At 34.8% G+C, this 16,665-nt stretch overlaps 1 protein-coding gene across 1 annotated transcript in view; it reads left to right on the forward strand.

Annotated features, from left to right (window-relative positions):
* The window catches only part of ZNF385D (zinc finger protein 385D), a 133,954-nt gene that overhangs the window by 57,015 nt on the left and 60,274 nt on the right, over positions 1-16,665 (forward strand). Inside the window, exon 5 of the mRNA XM_010007625.1 lies at positions 15,086-15,248. Coding sequence (XP_010005927.1) covers positions 15,086-15,248 — 163 coding nt within the window. The remainder of the gene's footprint in view (positions 1-15,085; positions 15,249-16,665) is intronic.

Consider the following 16,665-nt stretch of genomic DNA (forward strand, 5'->3'; position numbering starts at 1 on the left):
GCAGGAATGTGGTTTAACTTATTAGAGAACATGTTAGAACAATTGAAGTCAAGCCTGCAAAAAATATCTGAGTGTAAGTAAGAATAAATATTTTCAGAATTCATACTTTATTGAATAAATGGTTGGAGTAGGTGTTCTTTTCTACGGCATGCAAGAGGGTGAAGGAGCTATATAAGAAAAGAAGCATATAAAATTGAATAACAGGTGTGGTGATGCAGAGTAGAAGATCAATATGTTCTGACACTGTCATGGTTCATTAATAACATTTTGGGTATAGTAACAGAAAAGAGATTATTTGAAAAATGGAAGCCTTCACGTGGCAAGCTGAACAGTAGGCAAAAAATTAGAGGCATCCAGGAGCTATTGGCACTGAATGATCATAAAGATATTGGTTGAAAGCAAAGGAGAAGTCATTCCAAAGAGAGTGTGTCCAAGTCCATAGAGTAGATAGATATGAAGACAGAATTCTGGCCAGTGCAAGTATTTATTTTCTGCTGGGAAGAGGTTTTTCATCCAGATATTTTCCAGCTGATGTTACTTAGGATTCAAATCTTCTCTAAAATCAGTCATAATTTATTATTTTTTGTAATATTTATTGTTTTTAAAGTTAAGATGACTGAAATCTGTAAAAAGCTCTTTTCTAGCCAGGATTTTGCTTGACTGGAGGGCTAACAGAGGCTCATCATGTTTCATTATACTGTTTATAGAAACATGAATTGCATTTAGGACAAGGCAGGGGCCCTTAGCATTTTGCCACAAGCTCTTCTGGTGGGCACAACAGTGCATTTTCAAACTGATAAATTATGGGTTGGACCTTGAGGCCCATTTTGGCTGCAGAGAAGCTTAATTTTCATAATTCTCAGTTATCACCATAAAAGATAAAACAGGATGATGATCTTACTGTTAGCATTAGCTCTTTAATCCTTTTCTGAAATTCTTGTACTGTAAATAAACATGCTTATTAAAGCTGCCAATTTTGTGCAGCAAAGTCATCCTTAATTTCTATGTTTTTAATGAAGAGTAGTGGACTCCACCCGTTTTTCGAGATGTGACTGGTTTAGCTGGGAAGAGAGGGGACTCTACAGTGCTGTGGATCAAAGATTCACAAAGAAAATAAAATATTTTGCTGGCTACTGTGTTAATACAGTAATAAAGAATGCAGGGGCTCTCTCCTGTAAAACATCAGGGAGTTTAGACACATATTCCTGAACCAGCAGAAGTCATAGACTTCTTTTCATTTATTTCATTAAGATATGACTTACTGAAAATGCATGTTTGCACTCAACTGAATAAATGGTTTGGCTATAGATTCAACCCATTGTCAGCAGACAACTGCTTGTCCTCCTACCATATTTGGAGTAGTAAACCTTTTAACTTAGCCTGAAAGCTCCCAATTATGTTGCTGGCCAGTTGTCTACCTGAGGAAACCTGTTAGATTTACTGTGTGTAAGCCTGAAGGTGCTAATACATCTTAAAAATCTCGGCTGGACGTAAATATCTGCTTTGTATTTGGAATGCAATAAAATGTATTTTTTAGAAGACTGAAGGACAAAGACATTGAGGCTGAAACTGTATCTGTAATGTGAAACTGAGAAGTGCTGAATTAAAAATGAAAACATCAATCCTCAAGCGCTAGAAAGAATTAGAAGTTAAATCATGTCTGCATTTGGTAGGACTCTGGGTCAGAAAGCCAGTTGTCTTGACCTGGGCCTTGTTCTGAGTTTGGCTGGCCTTGTTGTCCTACTGCAGCCTTACAGAACGCACATGACATTTGTGCATCTTTCCTAAAGGCCTTTGGGACCTTGTTTGGAGATTGTGACTTCTCAAAGTTCACTGTCTTCAGTAGAGCTCTAGAGAATACCTGAGATCCTACACCAACCCCTTCTTTGTGGTACAATCACAGTGCTGTACAGTTCAAAATTCTTAGTACTTGGTAAATGTGGGCATTCTTGTGTGGTGATCATTTATCCACCATATGATTTCATTGGCAGAGTAGGTGGCATCACCCAGAGCTGGGAGTGGGGACCTCACAAAGACTATGAGGATTATGGCATGTACAGGCATAGGGGCAACATGGTTCCAGCCATTAGGACCACCATGAACTCTGAAAGCCAGGAAAATGCCCTGGGAGATTGAATGGCTCTTCTCAGGCAGACTTAGGTGACTCGATTACAATATTTATCATAATCTTGATAGATCAGAGTAATCTACACCAGAAAGTACTTGCTTCTACAAGCAGAATGTTTGCTGTCTGATATTACCCTTCCTTATCCACTGTTTGAACTTGTACCCTTAATGTTCTTTTAAGGTAGGGTCTGTAGTTTTTTGGTCTGTCTAAGGTTCATTCATGTTAGAGTAACTATCATTATTGAAACGATTTATAGTGTAAAGCACTGTACTTTGAGATAAATTGAGTTATTCTATTTATTTTTATTACATCTTGATTGTATTATTATTATGGGATGAACTTGTATGTAATTTGGCTCCATCATCAAAAATAGGAAATTACTCTATAATGGAAAGATAATCACACAGTTTCAGTTGAGACTGAGAGTTTTAAGGGTAATTTGCCTTCTTCTGATGTTTTATTGCCTAGATAATATATATACAGTGTTTATTATATATGCTGTGGCTTTCTATCTGTCCACAAACTGCTGGACAGATTATTTGCAACCCAGTAAAAAAAGCAGGACAGTGGATTATATCTCTTGGACAAAAATGTGAGATCTTTGTTAGCATTATAGCTGGATTTCTGCTGGATATTTACATCAAGTGTACTCAACATTGGAAACTCTTCCATCTAATACAATACTTCTGGTGAGATGGCAGGTTGCCTGTGGCGTGTGTGAAGTGATACACACATCCACACATATACCTTTCACAAACAGGTTTGCTGTTATATGAAAGAAACAGGAAAATATTCCTGTGCAGATCATTCAAATGGTGTGGTTGTCTCCAGGAGTGTTAAGTAGAATCTTGCAAAGAGCAGAGAAACAAACTGAGTCATTTCCATTTGAGTGAAATTGTTCTGGATGCTCTCAATTTTAATTTTGTCAATATTTTGTAGAGTATATGGATGTATAACATACCAGTAGCAGCTGAGTGTGAATCATATCACCAATGAAGATGATGTATTTACCAAAACAAATGCTATAGTGAGGGTAGACAAGTAACATATTTCAAGTTACATGTAACACATTTTTGTGGTGAAAGTATGGCTTCTTTTTGGTCAACTGGTGCGTTTCTGTGATACTGTACCTTTTCTGTACATTTTCTTTTGTTGGCTCAGTGAAAGTCTGTCCATTCTTTAAATTATTTCCACTGGATCCAAGTGGAGCATTACATTTGCTTTCAATCGCCAGTCCAACATTTCTGTTGACCTAAGTGGCACCAGGATTTCACCCACACAATCTGAACTTAACATGGTTTTTGTTTTGTTTTGTTTTTTCTTTTTTCCTTCAACAAGGAGGTCCTCACAATTATCAAAGGACAGTGAAAATACCATGGCTCATTGTTTCTAGATTTTGGTGTATAATGAATTAATAGGATTGAATATTGAAACAGTTGTAAAGCTGCTGCCAAACTGTCATTTCTGTATGAGAAAAGTAATGAAGAATATTAGCTACTCTCAAAAAGTAACTTCCAAATCAGTGTTCAAGATGTTGATCAATAATATGCATGTTAGGAAGGTAACAGAACACATTCAGGATTTGAATAAATGAACTAAATTAAGTTCTTTTAAAACAAGGCTTCTAGAGTAATTTGCTAACTTCCTCTCCTGGGTGATTTCAACACAGATTTCAATGGAGTTTGGGCTATTGAAGCAAATAGCTCATTCTTGGAGATCTTTTGTTGTTTTTAGCACATTGAATTAGCTCATTACTGCTGAATATGTAGTGTAAAATAGCATCTGTTTACACTATGATAATATAAAAATTACTTACCAGTAACAGAATAAGGAGCAATTTGCAAAAGCTAATCATATTTGTGCACTTGTCTGCAAAAAGTAAATTGTTAATACATGTGCAAGGGAAATAGCACTTACTGATTTATGCAATTTAACAGTAGTTTTAAGCAAAATATATTAAATTAAATATTTTTATGGTACCGTTTTAAAAGTCATATGGGTATGAACAAAAAAATCATTGCTGTCCCATATTGCCACTTCACCTGGACTTAGTGATGGTTGAACTCCAGAAAGCATCCTGAAGGTCATAGTGCTGAAAATCAGTTTCAAACTGTCCATACATCCCAAACATAAAACACTAACTTAGAAAGCTAATAGGAGATTTCCTGAGAGTTATCTTCATTTAGCTAGAACTTTCAGTAGAATGTCCTCCGTCATGTTTGGGGTGCTGCAAAGCATGCTGAGAATTATCACAGCAGTGAGACATTGTAGGTGAAAACTGAGAGCATTTCACAATTTCAGATCATCATTGGAATTGAAGTTCAGTATTCTTATTTTTATTTTATTCAAAGAGGACTCAGAAATCTCTGCAACTTTTTACAGAAACCACTTTTCTGGAGTTAGGGAAAAGGGTAGACATGCTAGCTTTTCCTTAGTCCTGCTCAGTCTCATTTGAATGTCCCATATGCAGACTTTTTCAGGAGATCCCTTTTACCATGAATTCTGTGTGCAAACCTGCCACATCTCTCCCCTGACGTTCTCTCTTTCTTCAGAAGTCTAGAGAGGAATGGTTTGTTCTGAACTCTCATCTTAATACACAACTTTGAAAGGGGTTTCAATTTGTTGATTAAGAGCAGTATACTTTCTATACATGAACTTGTAGAATGGCAACAGTTAAAAATTAATTAATTTTAAAGGATTAAAGAAAGAAGAGGAATATTTAATATTTTTCATAATTTGTTGAGGTCTTTTAATAATTCATTGGTACTGATAGTATTATCTCTTCTTGGTTAGTGATGTCATCAAGTGTCCATGGCTAAAATTTCATAAAAAGGAAGAAAAAGTCTTTAATTTTGTGTAAATATTGTATGAATTAAGCTAGCATTTCCTCAGGTGTTAAGGTCATGCCTGCAAGGTTAAATTAATCTTCTCTTATCGAGCTATAGTGCTTCTTAATCACTTCAGGAGCATTCCAACATTTGATGGACATGGATGGGAAGTTACTGACTTAATTGTTCTACTACATATATCAGATCTCTTTAATTCTTAATTCTGAGATGCGAGAAGTTTGGGTTTTTTTCCTTTTGTTTGAGTTTACTGTTATATTTGTTTGAATTACATTTACCATAGATTGAAGGGATTCAGCTCTGAGCAATAACAAAAGGAAGAACAGCATAGTAACAATAAAAAGCAGTAAATAAGTATAAATATTTTAATGAATATTCTGAATAGGTATGAAGGGATTTGCCTGATCCAAAGAGTTTGGAGTCTCAGCATTATGTTTCAGTATGTTTGGAAATTTCATTCTTTCAAAAAGCTCTGCCCAAACAAATTTAAAACATGAAAGTATGTTTTTGGTTTTAAAATCAGAAATAAATCTTATACCTGTCTAGTTTGACCTTTTTTGTATCACACATGAAACAATTTAATATAACTGTTCCAGTTTTGAACCTGATAACCTTTCCTGAATAAAGGAGGTGAGAAAAGTAAAAGCCAGTGTGACCAAGCTTGAAATATGGAGCATCTCTTAGACACTGATCCTGCAACACTTCAGCATAAAAAATGTCTTGTTGATTTCATAAAGGCTACTCCTACCCAGTAAGGTTTGTAGAATTACAACTGGTTTATTGTAGCTTCAGTCAGTATTTGAGTTTGGTCAATGAAAGGAAGGAGACAAAGTGTAACTGTGGTGTAAACAGTAAGTAATGTTAGAACAGTCTCATTAGGTTTGGGGTACTGCTTTGTGTCCTTAGTCATGGCTTCTTACCTAGAACCTAATAGGATAAAGGAGTGAAACATGCTGACCTGTTGGCTTTATATTGGAAGATATTTTTTGCCTGTTCTTATTGAAGATAGTACAACAACCTCATTATGTCAGTACATAAACCCTGTTTTTCAGTCTGCACGACTTCTAGAGCAACTTAATCTATCCCCATATATGTATTACTTTAATTTAAAAAAATAATTTATTTTATAACTACCTTGCATTGCAAGTAAGTCTAGGTGCACTATGCTTATCTAAAGGAGGTTATTCAAAGTATAAGGCTCTCACCCTGCAATAATACATAAAACTTGTGTGCTGGTAAATCTTGCAGGTATATACAGCATCTCGTGAACTTCACTGAGGCTCTGAATGTGTTTGTGAAGTCACCTCAGAATGATTGAAAGCAAGGCAAAAATAACAAAATTATGTAAAGAAATAAATATTAAATCTATTGTAGGTTGACTGACCTTCAAGTTTTCCTGTGCCTCACAAACCTTTGTTCCTTGTGGATATTTTGGTTGCTTCTTTCAAAATCTTTTCTACTTGGCTAATTGTTTAGAAAAAAACTTGGGTTTAATGCACATTTTCTTCCATTGTATGCCTCTAGTTTTTATCAGCACCTTGGCATCTATTCCCTATTAATATAAATTTTTTATATAAAGCACTTTAAAAAAAAAAAAAGAAAAAAAAAGGAAAAAGCATTTATTAATTTTACTTTGTTTCTTGCTGTCTCTCTTTCGTGAAACATATATTTCTTCCCAAAGAAAGAAGTCCTATAGATAAAGCAACAGTAGGACTTTTTAAGCCAACCACCAACATAGGACTTTGAATGAGCCAGGAACTAGTAAGTAGGCTGAGAGTTCTTTTATTCCAGGAAAACACATTGCCTCTCCATGGATGTTTCTACACTTGGAAGCCTCCTAGAATATGATGAATGAAAGAATGTGTAAACCCCTCTGTCTTAGTCCTAGCCTTAAATGATCAGTCTTTGTGCAGCTCTGAAAACTTTTCACAATGGAAAAGTTCACATAATATTTTATATATGCCTACTACCTTCTGCAAGAAGGATGGAGATTTAACATGGGAAGCACTTAATCACAGGCAAGTCTTCAAACAGAATGGAATCAGGAAATTTGAGCATTTATGTTTCTTATTTGTGGGTTTTTTAATTTCTTCTTATGGTTAGGAGATGATCTAAATGACACAGAAAAGATTTCTATTAAAATAACTATTGATATATAAATTGAAAATCCAAAACTAAAAATTTGTGTAACTGTGTATTTGAATAAAAGAATCAGAAAGTCAAATCAATATTTTTCTGAAGACAAAGAGGAAATTTGGAAAACTTTAGATAAGTATAGTATTTAAAACAGTAATTCCAATAAAAGTACTAAGACCATGTTTAAGAGCACGGTAATAGCATCTCCATGTAGTCTCTGTGGTGATTTTGTACATATAAGTTGTATTAACTTGTCATTTCAAATTTAAAGTTCAAATAACATTGAATTAATTGGAATTAAAATATGCATATTTTAAGTTTTTTCCTGTAAAATTTCTCGTAGTGTCTTTGTGTCAAGCTTACTGTTATTCTTCTCTGGTGCTTTGCTTTAGTAAAAAAATCTGAAACTCAGAATTCAATGAGAATTGCTATTATGAATGCAAACAGATAACAGTGGTTTCCTTTGCAACAGAACCCAGGTGAAAACAATGAAACAAGTTATGTTAAACCCACCCACTTTTTTTAGTTATCAGTTCACAAGCTGGATGCTGAGGGAATCAAGTGGTTTATGCTCAATCATTGTAAAGTTCCTAAATGAGCTGAGGCTCTGAACAGGTAAGTGTATGTGTACACTCTTGACTTCTATTAGCTGTAGTGAAGTGTGACAAACAAGGTGCAAAAAGGTGCTGGCTATAAATCCACCACTAGTATTTTTCAGATAATGTCAGGAAAGAATGAACTTCTTAAAGCTATTCAGAAAACTACTGTCTTAAAAGCAGTTATTTTAAATCCAACAGCCTCCATTGTATTGTAAACATTGTGTGAAACCTAAACATTTAATTACATTTATATTATTAAACTCATTGTTAAGTAAATCACAGCCATATTGTATTATGGTGAACTTACTCTCTTTGTAGTTTCATAGATTGCATGTCAGCTTCCACTTTTCGGATTGCAGTTATTGAAGTATCTTTCAGAAGTTGTTAGCACAATGAATAAAAGATGTGTAGGAGTGTCTGCTGCTAGTGGAGGCAAACCAGAATACATTTCTACAAAATTATAATGGCATATAAAATTTGCTCGAGTTCTTAGTTCCAATTACACAGGTTCCAAATTCAAAACTGGAAGCTTGTATGTTATATTTACTAAGCTGAATAAATACAGTTTATTTTATCATAAGAGTAGCACATAGCAGTGTTTATAGATTAACCTCCTTCTGTTTTATTCTAAAATTAATATGAGATTAATCACTTGGCTAATCTGAATTTTAAAAGTAAGTGAGTTTAATATTGTCTTTAAACTCTGACTGCAGTAAGATTTACCATAGGAAAAATAAATAATGTTACCAATTAGCACACTAAAGATGAGATTAAATGTTAGTTTCATTGATTATACCAGTTTTCAAAAGAGCTTGTTTCATCGCCCCATCAAAAGAGGTCCCCCAAAAGCAACCATCATTACTATGGAAGTCAGCATGTACCAAGTTCTACAGAACAAAACTTGATAACCTTGTTAAAATGAGTTTAAAACTGACCTACCTTAACAATAAAAAAGTTAAAATAGATGGTAAAGCAAATAGTCTGTTTATTGAATTTCAACATACAATGAACTTTTTGTTGTGCTGCATAAGGCACTGTTGTCTTTAAAAGAAAAAATGCCAGGTATGGGAAGAGATTGATTATTTAAGCTATCTTCCCTTCAGTACACATACTTTGGTGCTGTGTGTGTCTACTTGGAATGCAGGGTGAAGTGTGTTATATCTGGGCAGTTTTTTGTACCTTGCTTTTAGTACAAGCAGATTCATGGTCATAAAGATACTGTGTTAAAGGACAAGTTACATTAAGTAGGAAATTTTGACCTTCTGCATCTGACCAAGACAAAATATTTTTTCCTGTCTGTAATTAAAATATTTGGTTTTGCTATAGGATGGATGATTTTACCATAAGAATAGTGTTGATTCTAATCTCTTACAATGTGATGGAGACTCTTGCCAGGTGCAATCTCTCACCATTATGTAAATGGCTCTGGAAGGAGCCCAAGCACAGGGAGTGGAGTGGAGTAGTTTTGTTAATGCAAAGGAGCTGGTGAGCTCAGAAAGCACCTATTTGCTCTGATACTCAAGTCTCAGGGTACATTCATGAATGTATTGAATAAGTGCATTATGAAGGTGAAGAGGAAGCCGAAAGTTTTTCTTTTCATGGAAAGAGAAAATTAAACACCTGGGAATTAATATGCTGGAACATTTATTTTATTCTGCCATGATAATGGAGAAATGTGTTCTTTTCTACAGAAAGGTCTTTTCTGGTACTTGTTCTGTTAGTCTATATTTGGCTCTAGGGAAAGGGGCAAATTGATCAGGCATAGGTTAGGGGCCAAAAGCCTTCTCTCAGAGCATATCTGAAAGAAATCATATTACACACGTCCTTGGCTTTTTATACTACAATTACATCTGAGTCCATAATGTAATTAGATCTCTGGCTCTGTATCACAGAATGTGCTGATGATAGAGTGCACAAAAAATTGGAACGACATAATTCAGAAGATAAAGGTAAGCTTAGCAGAAGGAAGAAATGATGACAGGCAACATTTATGTGCACTATAATTGACTGCAGATTGAGTGTGTATGTATCAGGCAGAAATCAAGATACTCTTCTTGTTCCAATATGAACCATGTCATCCTGTTGACATCACCTTTAAAAATTACATTATACATCTTCACTTAATCTCCTATTCTGCAAAGGCTTGCTCAGGTACTTACCTTTGTCAGCTCTTGTAATGCAAGCCCTGCCTTAGGAAGAACCAACTGTTGGTCATCTCAAGGCTTCTTAAACTTTCTGTAAACTTATCTGGTTTACTTACTGGAAAAGTTCCATAGAGATCACTTCAGGTTATGTATATATCACATACCTCGTATGATGCAGTCAGTTCACCTGCATACTGCAACTGTTTCTGAGCTCAGTGTTGTCATCAGTCTGGTCAGTCAGTTTGGACTGACAACTCCAAAGCTATTAAAAAATAAAAAGGTCTTGATTTTTATCACTTTCTTGTGTTCTTGGAATATCTATACAATTATATTTAAAGTACTTATTGACAGCCAAACTGGAGGAAAATCTTCTGTACTTGGAGATTAAGACAATGCATAGGCATCTCATAAACCATTTCCCTCTCTTCACCAAAGGGCAGAAGCTCTCTTGGCTTATACAGTTGTGTTTATTCATATCCAGGTGTGCCCAGCTCACTGATAGTGTTGGTTTGAACTGGGAAACTAATTTTTTGTTTTCAGAGCTTTTATTTTGGATGATCCTGACATCAGTTGCTGATGTAATAGCCAAAATAGTTTCTGTTGTACTGGGAATGACAGCAGAGGTTATAATAGCATCCGGTAGCTGGTAAAAACACAAACATTACATGATCTATTGAAATCTCAGATGGACGACAAGGCTTCTTCAGCAATCTCAGCCATTGTTTGGGGCTTTCTGAGGATGCAGACAGACTGCAGCCTTGCTAATTGGCCAGGTAACAGCATAGAATAGAGCACTCTCCACAATGGACATCTTTCAAAATGTATTTTCAAATGACAATGACATAATGCAGGATAGTGGGATTTATTTTAGTGAGGAAAAATCAATGGAACATATTCACTACACTTAAAAAAAGTTATTTTCTGTGAGCTGGCTTTTATTATGAAGCTGCTGTCCAGAAGGACTGGCAGAGACATGAAAAAAAGATGTATAAGGTAAACCAGGAGAGATATGAACAGTACAGAAGATGCAGTGCTACTAAGTTGAAAACTGTCTGAGAATAGAAGCAGACTCCTTTTTGTCTCAATGCACAAAATGAAGCACAGTGTTTTTATTGGACCAATGCCTAAGGAACATAAGTGAGAAGACACATGATTCACTGAAGTACATTAGTCAGGCAGACAGACTGATTTTGAGGACTTCCATGTAGATATGATGACTGTGCTTGTAAAAGAATAGTACCTGGATTGTTTAGAATATTTCATCTTTCTCACATGTATATTACACATTGCCATTTGCTTGGTAATACGATGCCTGTATGGTAATTGTGGTGTAATATTGCACTTAGGCAAAGAAAACACAGCTGAGTTTTGACACTATGGCTGTTATTTCTAACTACTCACACTTGCATATGGAAATTTTTATTCTTTTATGGTATGTTTATAACATAGTTATACAGAATAAATATTCATATAGACTTTTTTTTAATATTCTAACAATTTGGGAAGGTTATGAAATGTAAGTTTTAGAAAGATGCCTAATAATTTAAGATAGATACATGTAACAGGAGGATTTTTTTTAATTTTTTTTATTTTTTTTTTTCAAAAGAAATGCTTAAACTGACTTGTACTGCTTCAATAGGCAGGACTTAATTACAAATAACCTTGAGAAGTTATTCATTATTTAGACATCTTGCCACTTCCTTGCAGTAATTCACACAGTTTGTCTACATGTAATTTGCAGAATAAAGCCCTCAAAATTTGGCTGAGAATTCTTGAGTTTTCAAATTCAGATATGAAGTAATAATCTATCTTTTACTTTCTTGTTAGACATCTTTTTCAAGAATGGATATAGTTTCTTCAAGTTCACTGTGATGTTGCACCAGCAATATTTGACATATTTCTCACGCTTCATCACTGACTAGGTCATGCATTAGCTGACAGTGACTTGTCTTCATGGTGCTAGGGTTAATTCTGTGTGTCAAACATGGGAACTGTGATGTGAAAAGCACACTTGGGAACTATGATGAAAAAAAAAAGAATTTCTTCTAATGTGTTCTTTTGTAATCATAAAGAGAAACAATTTAATAATACAGGAGGTTTAGGATAGCTGGTTGAACTCTTGATGTGTTCTAGAGGTAGACCTCTTCTTACCGTTCTGAAGTGGTACTGTCCCTTCACTCAGTTAAGCATCATGGTTGGCACCAAAAAGTAGGACTGATTTGTCTTTCACTCTTCTGCTCTCTCTTGTTATTTCTTAGTTCTACATGAAATTTGGGAATAATTGCATTTTATGATCAACCTTAATTTTGTATTTAATCTACCACTTCAGTAATGTGTTTTATAAGCTACAAGTAAATGACATTTTCTTTCTCTTACATCTGCAAGAAATGATTCAGTGAGGTACCATATTTGATGTTCCTGTGCTGAAAAATATATTTATGGATATGTTTCTATTTCCTCCATCCTACTCTTGCAAGGAAAGATAATGACAGACCTTTTTTTTAGGGTTCCAGTTCAATTATAAAAGTTCAGCGTAAGCTAATTTGGAGCTGGTTAAATGCTTTGGGACAACCTGTGTGGTCTCACAAAGAACTACCATTAATGTGCCAGCTACAGTTATTTTGAAAGAAGCTCACATTATTTCATGTCCCTACAGAGGGTGGAGACTTAAACTTTGAAATAAAAAAAAAAAAAAAAGCATAAAGATCTTTTAAAGTAGAGGCTGGGTAAACCAGCAGCACCCCATGGGTAGTTAGTAATGGACAACTCTATGTAGCTGTCATTGTACTACTTTGGGGCAGTTTCATTCATATATATTTCAGAATACTGAAAGTGTCACCACTGTCTTCATAGGGCCTGATTGGCTGGGTAAACCAGCAGCACCCCATGGGTAGTTAGTAATGGACAACTCTATGTAGCTGTCATTGTACTACTTTGGGGCAGTTTCATTCATATATATTTCAGAATACTGAAAGTGTCACCACTGTCTTCATAGGGCCTGATTGTGTAGTTGCTATGCATGCAATATGCTGCTTGAAGAGAGGTTTGTGGTGCTGTGTGAATTTGGAGAGAGGAGAACTGTAGATGCAGGAGACATAAAACTGGAGTGCTCTGCCAATGACCTGTGAAGAAAGTTGAGCTGTGTATCAAAATAATAACATCCATGATTCAGTATTAAGGACCATGATTTTACTTTCTGGTATTTGAAAAATGACACTATTAGTTAGGGAAAACAAGTACAGTGAGAATCTGGAGTTGACTGATAATTAAATTTGACTAGAAACTGTAAAAACAGTTGACATGATAGAGACATGAGGATATGCTGTATAATGCCATTTTTAATGCATCATCGTAACTTGACACTAGTCTTTCAGTTTAGCAATAATTAACATCCCTTAACTGTTTGTATTTGGCTTATAGTATGTCTCAATGTTATGTGTTGGGAAATGTAAAAGGTGCATGATTGTGCTGTTTCTGTTCAAGTTGTTTCTAATTAATAACTTCACTGTCCAGTGTTCTTTCAATAAGGGTACCTAATACAATATTTACATTATTTTAGGTATAGAGAAACTGGCTTTTCAACCAAACTGAATGATGCATCTCAATATACAAAAAAGGTGTATGCATGTGTGTATATCTATGCATGTATACACATGCATATATGTATGTTTTATTGGCTTAGACAAGATCCCTCACTTCTTTCCTGTTTACCTTGAGCTCCTTAAATCTCAGGCATCTGGAAGGAATAATTACTTTTTCTGAAAGCCATAAATCTCAAGGTTAATTAATATACACTCTTACTGTGTCGTTCACTAGAATTTCCTCTCTACCCCAAATTTAACGCATGTAATAAAGCTAAATAAAGTTCTAATAACCAACAGATGCTGGGTAATGCAGGATTCTTTACCTGCATGAGCATCTTAGTGAGTCAAGTGGCTATGTCATTTTATCCCTTTGATCATTGGAGTTTGTAACCACTAAATTACATTTGTCTGATTTTCTTCTTCTGCTTCCACAATAGAAAGCATTTACCTTTTTTATATTTTAAGTATCTTCTATTTATTCTTGCCAGAAACAAAATAGTGACCTTTGTGAATCCTTGGGCTGACTCAGCAGAGTTGCTTTTCATTTGTTCAGTTCTATAGTAGCTAATTTTTTACTACTTTTCCAGAGTCTTTATAATTTCTCTTTCAAATAAGAATGGAGTTTCTTTCAATAAAGTTTTCAGTTCAGCAATAAAAACTATAGGGAAATTTTTATGGTGTCCACTTATTAACTGGATAACTATCTATAACTCTGAATAGTGATAGTAATTCCAGTGTTTTTTCTATAAGGTTTAATCTTACACTTCAAATACTATTCTTAAAATATATTTGCAGCATAAATTAAATGAAGAAAAGGTGGTATTAACTCTTAGAATAATAACAATACTTTCAGTGTAATACATAAATCTTAATAAAAATGCACGTAAAATTATATTTTAGTTTAATGATATCAAGTAGCCAAAATATGTTTGGGACCGTGACAGGATTTGCATGAGCCTTCTTCTTTGAAAGGAAGCTCCTGGCTTTGAATTTCAAGCACTATCTTTTTTGTAGCAGGTAGACAAAAGTCATCCTTTTCTTTTTTTAAAGGAAGCCAGCTAATTGCATGTCTTCCTCACATTCAGTTAAACCTTTGAGTGGGCTTTGAAGAGAGTATTTTATGTTTTGCTGTCTTTTGTTTGGGCTTTAGTTTTGGTCTGGAGGGGGTTGGTTTCTTTTTACTGTCAGTCTTTGCGGAGAAGTTCCTGATACCACTGTTAAAAGTAAACTGTTCTTTGAAGGGAGCTTTAACAAAATCTCTAGTTTGACAAAGAAACCGTAAAAATGCCCTACTGGGAGGAGAGTGCCTTCCTGCCTGTCGCCTGAGAATTAATTATTTTTTTGAGGAGAAAACAACAAAAAAATAATTATAGAAAAACTAATGGTAGCATGGTAGACTAAACCTTATTTTGGTCTGAAATAATATTCGGTTATACAGTAAGATACTGTATTTCTCAAATTGGGGTTGCTTGAGTATTTTTCCCATTGCTTTCCAAGCATCATTCTAAACAGAATTTTCCGTTTGGTCACTACGCGGATAATGTGAATGGTACCCATTATTGAAAGGTAGTCTGTATTTCTACTAATACAGAGAATGCCAGTTTAGAAATGAGCCTGATTGCATGGTTCATTTTGTTCTCCTTTGTAGAGCCAGGCTGCGGCCCACTACAAAGGCACTAAACATGCCAAGAAGCTCAAAGCACTGGAAGCCATGAAAAATAAGCAGAAATCTGTTACTACCAAGGACAGCGCAAAGACTACCTTCACTTCCATCACTACCAATACCATCAATACCAGCTCTGACAAAACAGGTTAAGCGACAATCTTTGTTGGTTTTGTTTGTTTGCCTTTGGGGTTTGTTTTTTTTTTTGTTTGGTTTGTTTTGTTTTGCTCTTATTTTTCTCGTTTAATTCCATGCCCGTTCGGTTATGTGCTTGCCACATTGATTCATGCTCGATCCATCTTTCTGTGTGATATTGATTTCTTTCAGTAGGCTGGTGCGAGTATGATAGTCATGTAACCACTTTCGCTTAGTGAAAAGAGGCTTCTCGTTCTTTTAGGACAGAATGTAATACACATGACCTAATTAATTTTTATTAGTGGCTAAACTTTTGCTTATCAACTGCTCTAAACCTCTTAGTCTATATACAATATGTCTCTATAAATAATTACATATGGCACATTTCTTTTAACCACAAACAAAGTGGTAAATTGCACTATTTGTGTCTGGAAGCCTCTTACAAAAGCATTGTTAGTAAAAACCTAATTTTCATAAATTTCAAACATTGCATTATTTTTTTTAAATGGCTATTGCATGGTTTTGAGCTGGAAAATAGCCCTATAACCTCTATTCCTCACAATCAGGTAAGTCCTGTTGATACCAATTTTTCTGCTTAAATGAGTCTTTGAGCTGAAGAAATATCCTTTGATTTATTGTGTGGGTAAAAGGTATTCCTTTGCAAATAAAATCTCTGTGAGTATTTGGTGAAGTCATCAGGATATGATTAGGTTTGCATTTTAAATGTGTGGCTATTGTACTGGAAATTCCCAAAGGAAGGTTATAAGGTAACTGAAGGGTAGTCTGGTATCTCACAAGGTGTGACTGCTCTTGTGTATGAAGTGATACAGTTTGTGTGTTTAGTCATAATCAACCCCCCTTCCCCAAACAAGCCAGTAACAGCTACAGCAAAAAAAGCCAATGCTGTGAAACAAGAAAGACTTTTCTAACTGATGCTGAAAATTGCTCATTTGGAGCTACTTCTGATGCAGTAAGTTTAGCATTGTAAATGGATGTGCTGTAGCCAGTTATAGTGTAACAAAGAAGTACCTTGCAGATGCATATAGTACTATTCCTTAATCTTTGTTTTATTTGTTTTAAAGAGATACCTCTGTGTCTATCTCTGTCTATCTCTGTCTTTATTGCAGCCATTTATTATAGACAGCATATGTTTCATAGAGATGTATATTCTAATTATAATGAGATTGTGTTAAAAAACAATTGTTACATCATTTTTGCGTTTGTTACCAAAGGACAAAAAAGAAAGAAAATATTCTGAGTACTTTTGTTTCTATAATGAAATAAGAGAAGCATGGGAAAATAGGAACAATGTAAAAAGTTATTTACTAAAATATATGTGTTTCTAAACATACAAATACCTTTAAAAGTTTCTCCTGCTGTTACCTGTTGGCATATTCAGAACAGAAAGGGGGATATTGCATGGAAAGAGT

The sequence above is a fragment of the Chaetura pelagica genome, unplaced genomic scaffold (genome assembly GCF_000747805.2).
Source record: "Chaetura pelagica isolate M959 unplaced genomic scaffold, ChaPel_1.0 scaffold10, whole genome shotgun sequence".
In the NCBI taxonomy this organism is placed as follows: domain Eukaryota; kingdom Metazoa; phylum Chordata; class Aves; order Apodiformes; family Apodidae; genus Chaetura; species Chaetura pelagica.